This window comes from Podarcis pityusensis, assembly GCF_964106645.2.
Source record: "Podarcis pityusensis genome assembly, chromosome: 6".
Taxonomy (NCBI): domain Eukaryota; kingdom Metazoa; phylum Chordata; class Lepidosauria; order Squamata; family Lacertidae; genus Podarcis; species Podarcis pityusensis.
In genome coordinates this window covers 2,253,734-2,263,891 of record NC_138030.1, presented here as the reverse complement: position 1 = coordinate 2,263,891, position 10,158 = coordinate 2,253,734, and the positions used below count along the sequence as shown (strand labels likewise).

General features: G+C 45.5%; 1 protein-coding gene across 2 annotated transcripts in view; it reads left to right on the top strand.

Moving 5' to 3' along the window:
• EFCAB8 (EF-hand calcium binding domain 8) overlaps window positions 1-10,158 on the top strand; it is a 64,433-nt gene that overhangs the window by 16,631 nt on the left and 37,644 nt on the right. For both annotated transcript variants that reach the window (XM_081011027.1, XM_081011028.1), the window contains exons 5-6: window positions 1,755-1,858; window positions 8,721-8,889. In XM_081011027.1, the coding sequence (XP_080867153.1) occupies window positions 1,755-1,858; window positions 8,721-8,889 (273 nt within the window). The remainder of the gene's footprint in view (window positions 1-1,754; window positions 1,859-8,720; window positions 8,890-10,158) is intronic.

Sequence of the window (10,158 nt, the reverse complement as noted above, 5' to 3'; positions counted from 1 at the left end):
ACTGTAGCTGTAGACCAAAGTTTATTGCACAACAGGTTCAAAGAGGAATTTTGAACCCCGAGGATGGGGTGACAAGGACTTTTAAAACTTTCCCACCATATCCCAGAATACAGTTCGTGCCGCATCATTGCTACATCATTGACATGCCACCAAAGGGGAGGGGTAGACAGGGGTTACACTAGTTCAACCTTGGCGAACATGTCCCGGCAAGTCCTTGGTACATGATTAGCATAAGTAGACATGTCAGGGCAAGACCCAGGTATAAGATGAGCATAGGCAAACACCTCTGAAGTCCCACCACCCAAAGTACAAGAGAACTTCCTTTGCATGCCTGGCCCCTTGGCAAGTCCAGTGATGGGATTAGGCTTTCCTTGGCCAACAATCAGCTCAGCAATTGTCACCTCTGGGCACTTCCTGGAGTCCCTAATTTTCAAGGGCAAAATAGTGTTGGAATGGAGGAAACTGGCAAAGGAGTTGATTTTATATTATTTTTAAAGCTAGGTAACTTCCCTGAGCTGTCAAGTTGAAAGGATACATTCAGGCGTAATATTTGTAACATTTAACTTTAAAGATGTGCCCCCCCCCCATAATTTCTGTAACAATCCTATAAATGGATTGGTCTATCCTCTGGCCTCGGCTCATGGAAGTTGCCATCCAAAACCTCTTGAGGGCACCAGCTTGGCAAAACACTTACAGTCTTTTCCCACTTGGGTCTACAACCCCCTCTCCCAGCAAGACTTTCTGTTTGTAGCTCCCTGTCCCACCCTTGCCTTAGCTGACTCCCCAACATTGTCCCCATGGCTGCCTTGTAGATTGTAAGCCCACAACCTTCTGTTCCACAGTCAAATAGCTCTTGACATCGGAAAGTTATTCCTGATGTTCTGTCGGAATCTCCTTTCTTGCAACTTGAAGCCGTTGGTTCAAGTCCTACCGTCCAGAGCAGAAGAAAACTATCGACATGTAGAGGGCTGGGAGGCCAGCTGGCAAGCCCCAGCTGTGCCGTCTTCTTCCATTGACCCCAGCTCCGACGTAAATCAGCGACCCGGGCTTCAAAGCCAGGGCACGCTATCAGCAGAGAGTACTGCACACACAGAATAGGCGTGAGGCTTCTGGAAGCATACTACAACTACAGATTTATTAATCATAAATCAGGACAAAGAAACATGTCGTCTCTCTCTCTCATGTCATCTCAGAGACAACGGGAAAAGCAAAAACTATACACAACGGAAGTTCCTGGCATATTGTGCTGGAATGTAAACAGACATGTGACATGCAACAATTCCACACGTCTGTTCCTTAAGGCGAAATCGAAATCTCAACAAAAACAAGCTTGTTCCCATCCTATGCTCAGGTTCCATATATGTGTAAATACTATAACAATCATAAAGACACCACATGCTCCTAAAGCAGGATTTCCCAAACTTGGGTCTCCAGCTGTTTTTGGACTACGGTTCCCATCATCCCTGACATGCTGGCTAGGGATGATGGGAATCGTAGTTCAGAAACAGCTGGAGACTCAAGTTTGGGGAACTCTGTCCTATAGATACCACAGTCTCTGCTGACCTTCACCCCAAGGAAACCAAACTTGGGTGAGGGCCTGGAACTCCAGCAGTCTCTCTCCACTCAGAGATTGGGGTGGCGTGTGAGACTGGGATCGGCTGGGTTACATATTAGCCGGGCCCGAGAGAATCCTTGGAAAAGCACCGTGCTGGCGGAGAGAGTGAGAATGACAACGGCAATTTCTCTCCCTGCAGGAGGAGTATCTGAATTACATGCTGCGTGAATACAGAGGGAAGGACGACATGCTGAAAAATAAGATGCTTCCCGAGTTCCAGACGACCATGAAACCGGTTTCCGTGTAAGGGTCCCTTTGCCCTCTGGGCGTGAGGGAAGGGGTTAAGGCCAAGTGGAGCTGCCAATTCCTAGAGTGGCTGAACAGCCAGTCCCTTTTCCCAGGGGAATTCCCTGGGAATTGCAGCTCTGGAGGGGAATGGGGTGTGTGTGTGTCTAATAATAATAATAATAATAATAATAATAATAATAATAATTTATTATTTATACCCCGCCCATCTGGCTGAGTTTCCCCAGCCACTCTGGGCGGCTTCCAACAAAATATCAAAAATACATTAAAACATCAGCCACTAAAAACTTCCCTAAACAGGGCTGCCTTCAGATGTCTTCTAAAAGTCAGATAGTTGTTTATTTCCTTGACATCTGATGGGAGGGCATTCCGCAGGGCAGGTGCCACCACCGAGAAGGCCCTTTGTCTGGTTCCCTGTAACCTTGATTCTCGCAAGGAGGGAACCTCCAGAAGGCCCTCGGAGCTAGACGGTGGAGATGCTCCTTCAGGTATACTGGGCCAAGGCAATCTTAACCAGCTGCAGATCCCATTCTTTGGAGGACGCCATGATGGTTAAAGTGATATGATATTGCTATAAATGAATAGTCAGGATGGGGCAGAGGACTCTTCATCAGTCAAGGCGTTACACAAAGCAAGGAGTGGGTGGCTGGGGGGAAGGAGGAGCAAGGATTTTTCTTTTAAGTACAGAGCTCAGTCGGGTTAAACATGGCACTGATAACGCCAAGGTTGCAGGTTTGATCCCCGTAAGGGGCAGCTGCATATTCCGGCATTTCAGGGAGTTGGACTTCTAGATGATGCTCAGATTCCCTTCCAGCTCCTTGATTCTTTGAAATGAGGATTCTGGAAGCTGTGGCCCTGAGGTCAATTTGGAGACCAAATTCCGAGGCGGAGGCTGCAGACTGAGAAGAGAAGCAAATGGCACTCTTCAACTCAGTGGTTCCTAAACTTTATTGAGGCAAAGCCCTTCATGTTCCATAAACTCACCCTCAGCGCCTCCTACTTTACCCTATTAAAATGCATAATTCACAATGCTGGCTTGCACGACCCACTAAGGAAGAACATGTTGTTGTTTAGTCGTTTAGTCGCGTCCGCCTCTTCGTGACCCCCTGGACCAGAGCACACCAGGCACTCCTGTCTTCCACTGCCTCCCGCAGTTTGGTCAAACTCATGCTCAAAGCTTCCAGAACACTATCCCACCATCTTGTCCTCTGTCGTCCCCTTCTCCTTGTGCCCTCCATCTTTCCCAACATCAGGGTCTTTTCCAGGGAGTCTTCTCTTCTCCTGAGGTGGCCAAAGTCTTGGAGCCTCAGCTTCAGGATCTGTCCTTCCAGTGAGCACTCAGGGCTGATTTCCTTCAGAATGGATAGGTTGGATCTTCTTGCAGTCCATGGGACTCTCAAGAGTCTCCTCCAGCACCAGAATTCAAAAGCATCCATTCTTCGGCGATCAGCCTTCTTTATGGTCCAGCTCTCACTTCCATACATCACTACTGGGAAAACTATAGCTTTAACTATAGGGCCCTTTGTCGGCAAGGTAATGTCTCTGCTTTTTAAGATGCTGTCTAAGTTTGTCATTGCTTTTCTCCCAAGAAGGAGGCGTCTTTTAATTTTGTGGCTGCTGTCACCATCTGCAGTGGTAATGGAGCCCAAGAAAGTAAAATCTCTCACTGCCTCCATTTCTTCCCCTTCTATTTGCCAGGAGGCGATGGGACCAGTGGCCATGATCTTAGTTTTTTTGATGTTGAAGGAAGATCATAGCACAATCAAATTCAAGACACGAACGATTAATAGCACTTTTTTTTCATACTAATCATTACGTACATATGACAATACGGTTTTCTTTGTAGATGTGTGTTCTCTCTCTCCCCCCCCTGCCCGTTGTTTGTACTGCTTTGTTTTGGACTTTATGTTTGTAATTTTTGTTGTAATGTTGCATTGAAAATTAAAAAAAATAATTGCACGTTTTTTCAAAACCCAATCGAAACTACTCAGTTTAATTGCTTTAACAAAACTGAAGAAATTGATCCAGCAAGACCAGCTTTTCAAAACCTGAAAGCCACCCACTTGCTGCCCTTGTCCCCCCCCAGCCCCCAGCCCCCGGGAATCCTACTGCCCCCTTGTGGGGTGCTACCTCCCATTTTGGGAACCCCTGGTTTAACTTCTTGACGGAGGTGGTTTTCCCATTCACCTTTCAGACAGAATTTGCCACTCCTGGTCCCCAGGAGCAAAGGATTCCTGTCCCGCCTGTTGCTGATGCTGATGGAATGTTGCTCTGTGCCCTCTAGGGATGAATGCAAAATCCAGCCCTGCTCTCGATGACTTTGCAAAAGGCCGCCCTGAGTTTCTTGTGCAACTCTGCTATTACCTCCTACACGCCGCCTTAAATCTGCCAACAAATACAGACTTTGTGGCGTCGATGGCAAACCTTTTTCCCCTCTGTTGGTATCTCCAGTTGCAATGGGTGGCGCTGTGGGTTAAACCACAGAGCCTAGGACTTGCCAATCAGAAGGTCGGTGGTTTGAATCCCTGCGACGGGGTGAGCTCCCGTCGCTCGGTCCCTGCTCCTGCCAACCTAACAGTTCAAAAGCACGTCAAAGTGCAAGTAGATAAATAGGTACCGCTCTGGCGGGAAGGTAAACGGCGTTTCTGTGCGCTGCTCTGGTTCGCCAGAAGTGGCTTAGTCATGCTGGCCACATGACCCGGAAGCTGTACGCCGGCTCCCTCGGCCGGTAAAGCGAGAGGAGCGCCGCAACCCCAGAGTCAGCCACGACTGGACCTAATGGTCAGGGGTCCCTTTACTTTTACCTTTACCCCCAGTCGCTTCTTTGGTTGACATGCAGTCTGCTGAAGACATTACAGTCATACCTTGGGTTACAGACGCTTCAGGTCGTGTTTTTTTTGGGTTATGGACCTGCCGAAACCCAGAAGTACTGGAACGGGCTACTTCCGGGCTTCGGCAGTTGCACATGCGCAGAAGTGCCAAATCGCAATCCGCGCGTGTGCAGGCGTGCTGCTGCGGGTTGCGAATGTGCATCCTGCACGGATCACATTCGCAACCCGAGCATCCACTGTATTATATTATAATTATTTAATTAGTATACCGCCTTTCATCCGAAGACCACAGGGCAGTTTACAAAATAAAAACACAAAAAGGTAGCTGCTGTACATCTGTGGCAGGTGAAGGTTTGTGCATGTTTTTAATGTTTAATTATGTTTCTATATATATGCTGGAAAAAGCAGAGACATCACCTTGCCGACAAAGGTCCGTATAGTTAAAGCTATGGTTTTCCCAGTAGTGATGTATGGAAGTGAGAGCTGGACCATAAAGAAGGCTGATCACCGAAGAATTGATGCTTTTGAATTCTGGTGCTGGAGGAGACTCTTGAGAGTCCCATGGACTGCAAGAAGATCAAAACTCTCCATTCTGAAGGAAATCAGCCCTGAGTGCTCACTGGAAGGAAAGATCCTGAAATTGAGGCTCCAAGACTTTGGTCACCTCCTGAGAAGAGAAGACTCCCTGGAAAAGACCCCGATGTTGGGAAAGATGGAGGGCACAAGGAGAAGGGGACGATAGAGGACGAGATGGTGGGACAGTGTTCTCGAAGCTACCAGCATGAGTTTGACCAAACTGCGGGAGGCAGTGGAAGACAGGAGGGCCTGGCGTGCTCTGGTCCAGGGGGTCACGAAGAGTCGGACATGACTAAACGACTAAACAACAACAAATATATGCTGGAAGTCTCCCAGAGTGGCCGGGGCAACACTCAGCCAGATGGGTGGGGTACAAACGACAAAATCATCATCAACGTCACCATCAGTCCACTATTTATACTCCGGCCATCTGGCTGGGCCTCCCCACCAGTTTGGGCAGCCCCCACCAGAATATCAAAACATAGTAAAATTTCAAGAACCTGAAATCTCACTTGCTGTTTATTTAATTTGTCTACTGTCCTTCGTCTGTAGACCTCAGGGCGGATTGCAACATAAAAATGCAAGGTAGAAAACACAAAGTACACAACAAAAACCAAAGCATTCCAGTAACCCCTCCCACATCACATTTAAAAGTGCATCAGGTGTCAATCAGACAAAGGCCTTGTTGAAGAGGAACGTTTTTGCCTGGCGCCTGAAGGTGCCAGGCGAGCTTCCCTGGGGAGAGTGTTCCACAAAGAGGGAGCCACTGCAGAAAAGGCCCTGTTCTTGTGGTGCCAGCCTTCCGGGTCTCTCATGGAGGAGGCACACAGAGAAAGGCCACAGAAGTTGATCACAGGGTCTGGGCCAGTTCATCTGGAGAGAGGTGGTCCTGGAGCTATTGTGGTCCTTGCAGTACTCACTATTTTGTGACTTTTTGGTTGACCCTCATAAAAGAGAGAGGACGAGATTCTGCGTCTGTGATGTGGAAGGGCAAAGGGGCAGGCTGATGGCACCAGAAACTGAGGAGGCTGACCACAGTCATGCGGAGGAAGGTTCAAATAATAATAATAATTTATACCCCGGCCATCTGGCTGGATTTCCCCAGCCACTCTGGGCGGCTTCCAACAGAATATTAAAATACAATAACCAATTTACATTAAGAGGTGATTCAGTAAAAAATCTAAGTCTATTTAAGGACAATTATGAAAAATGCTGGACAGAAATTAAGAGAGACTTAGATAGTTGGTCAAAATTGAAACTTTCTTTGCTAGGCCGAATTGCTGCTATCAAGATGAATGTATTGCCAAGGATGTTGTTTTTATTTCAAACACTTCAGGTTTTGGACAAAACGGAGTGCTTCCAGAAGTGGCAGAGAGACATTTCTAAGTTTGTCTGGCAGGGCAAAAAGCCCAGAATTAAGTTTAAGATTTTAACCGATGCAAAACAAAGAGGGGGCTTTGCCCTGCCAGACTTAAAGTTGTATTATGAAGCCGCAGCGTTTTGCTGGCTAAAAGACTGGCTACTTCTTGAAGACACTGATGTGTTGGATTTGGAAGGGTTTAACAATGCCTTTGGATGGCATGCATATTTATGGTATGACAAGGTTAAAGCAAATAAGGCCTTTAAGAACCATATTGTCAGAAAATCATTGTTTAATGTCTGGACAAAATATAAAGACTTGCTGGAAAATAAAACACCAAGGTGGCTTTCACCTTTGGAAGCCAAGGCCCGAAAAAGACCCAATATGGAGGCTAAATGGCCAAAATATTGGGAAATACTAGAAAAGGATGGAGACAATTGGAAATTGCAGAGTTTGGAGAAAATGAAAGACAAAGTGCGAGATTGGTTACACTACGCTCAGATTAAAGAAGTTTTTAAAAATGATAAGAAACTAGGGTTCCAGGTGGAGAAATCGAAATTAGAAACAGAATTGCTAGAACCAAAGATTAAGGTACTTTCAAGGATGTATAACTTGCTGTTGAAATGGAATACACAAGACGAAACGGTTAAATCGGCTATGATAAGGTGGGCACAGGACATTGGGCACAATATCATGTTTGAGGACTGGGAGAGGTTGTGGAGTAATGGATTGAAATTTACTGCATGTAACGCTCTGAAAGAAAATGTAATGAAAATGATTTATAGATGGTATATGACCCCAGTCAAACTTGCTAAAATTTACCACCTGTCTGATAATAAGTGTTGGAAATGCAAAGAGTGCGAGGGAACGTTCTTCCACCTCTGGTGGACTTGCCCTAAAGTGAAGGCGTTCTGGGAAATGATTTATAATGAACTGAAAAAGGTATTTAAATATACCTTCACTAAGAAACCAGAGGCTTTCCTTTTGGGTATTGTCGACCAAGGGGTGGCAAAGAAGGACCAGACATTTTTTATGTACGCAACAACAGCAGCAAGGATACTTCTCGCAAAACATTGGAAAACTCAAGATCTACCCACACTGGAAGAATGGCAGATGCAACTGATAGACTACATGGAACTGGCTGAAATGACCGGCAGAATCCGTGACCTGGGAGAAGAGAGGATTGAGGAGGACTGGAAGAAATTTAAGAACTATTTACAAAAGTATTGTAATCTGAGTGAATGCTAAATAAGATGCTAGATCAAAATAACTGAGCACCACTAAATTTAGAAGTTTTTAAGAAAATAAGTAAGACTGTGAAATTTAGCTCCTTCTGAGAATTATAAGATTATGAAATATAGAAGGGATATAAGAATTTAAATAAGATGATAAATTGCTGACCAAATGTTACAACGATGAAAGTGGGAGCGGGAGATGTGAGGAAGTCCAAAGAAAATGTGAAAATATGTTAAGATCAATGTTATATTGCTTATTATGTTTATTTTTATTGTAAAACCTAATAAATTGCTTTAAAAAAAATAAAATACATTAAGAGGTGATTCTGTGCTGGGACTGGACACACTGATGGGAACTTAGCCTGGGGTGAGTTAAGACAAGCCCTGAGCTCTCCTGGATGGTGGAATTGCTTTCCGCTTGGACTGAAATGAATCCTGTGCTCTCCAAGGTCTCAAAACGCTCACCTATGAATTCTGATGGCAAATGCACCTTTGCCCTTGCATGGTTTTCTGATCTCACAGGAGTACAGATCTCTTGTTTTTTATTTATAAAAGCATTGATATGCCATAATCACAAAACACACCAAAGCGGTTCACCGTGCTAAAAAACAGAAGCCCTACAATAAAAGCATGAAAACAAACTTTAAAACAGTTTAAAAGTAGAAAAAAGGTTAAGCATCAATAAACTGTTGCCAGGAGATGTATTCTTAACTGCCTGCAGAGGCCTGACGGAATAAAAAAATAATATTTTTTTAAAGGTTTTAAGTTTAAGGTTTTAAGTTTGCTTGCTATGTTCCTAAGCACAGTATATGTGTCTGTAGTCATTTTCTTTCTTTCCCCTCTTCCTTTTCCTCCAGGGCTCACTCTGAGGAAATTGTCAAGATCCAGTTTTTCCCAAACCAGAACAGGGGGCTTTTGGAGAGGGCGAGGAAAAGCCGATCGCCGTCTGGGCGATTCCTGACCGTGAGCAGGGACGGGATCCTGCAATACTGGAGCGACACCTTTAAAAGGCTTCGTACTGTTGTGGTAGGTAGCCTGGCCAGCCTGGGATGGTGGTTTGGTACGGAGGACTCTCCTTTTCTCTTGAGTCTCCCAAGAAAAGCCAAGAAAAAAAATGTAAAGTTGAAGTACTAAAGCAGGTGAAAATTCACATCAACTTTCTAAGCCCCTGGGCAGGCTTGTCTGAGCAATAATGTTCTTAGCAGACGCCGAAAGGAATACAGCGAAGGCACCGGCTTGAGATCAATAGGCAGGGAGTTCCAAAGTCTCGGTGCTGCCAGACTAAACAACTGAGTTCTTACAAAAAGGGTTTCAAGTGGGGCCTGTCGGTCGTGCCGTTTCCGCCGATCGAAGCCTTTGAGGGGTCGTATATGGGGCAAGGTGATTTTGTAGGTCAGTTGGTCCCAAGTGGGCATGTTCTGCTATGGCTGGTGGCATTCAGAGCCAGGATTTTAAAGCCAGGATTTGCTCCAAGGTGGAGTTGAGTGAGTGGAGAGCAAATGAAATCACACGGTGGCTTAACATGTTTCTCAGGACCCCTCTAGAAGACCTACTTACAAAACCCAGGTGAAAGTTAGCTTGCATCTGGTCTTTATTGAACATTTGTTCTGATCTGAATGTGTGAAGGTTGCATGACAATGATTACCCATCCTGATTTGCATGAGGGGCATTTAAGGCTTCTTTGCGTTAGTCATCCTGCACTCGCCAAAACATTTATCCTTTATTTTCCAAACACTGGTCTTGAAAGACCTACACTGGCTCCCAGTAGGCTTCCGAGCACAATTCAAAGTGTTGGTGCTGACCTTGAAAGCCCTAAACGGCCTTGGTTCAGTATACCTGAAGGAGCGTCTCCACCCCCATCATTCTGCCCGGACACTGAGGTCCAGCGCCGAGGGCCTTCTGGTGGTTCCCTAATTGTGAGAAGTGAGGTTACAGGGAACCAGGCGGAGGGCCTTCTTGGTGGTGGCGCCCACCCTGTGGAACGCCCTCCCACCAGATGTCAAAGAGAACAACTACCAGACTTTTAGAAGACATCTGAAGGCAGCCCTGTTTAGGGAAGCTTCTAATGTTTGATGCATTATGGTATTTTAATATTTTGTTGGAAGCCACCCAGAGTGGCTGGGGAAGCCCAGCCAGATGGGCGGGGTATAAATAAATTATTATTATTATTATTATTATTATTATTATTATTATTATTTAAAAACAAACTAAAAAGCAACCCTCAGAAGGCAGATTTGCTGTGATAAGGCAATAGAAGTGCTTTAATATACTTTAAATATGCAAACCTAGCCTCTC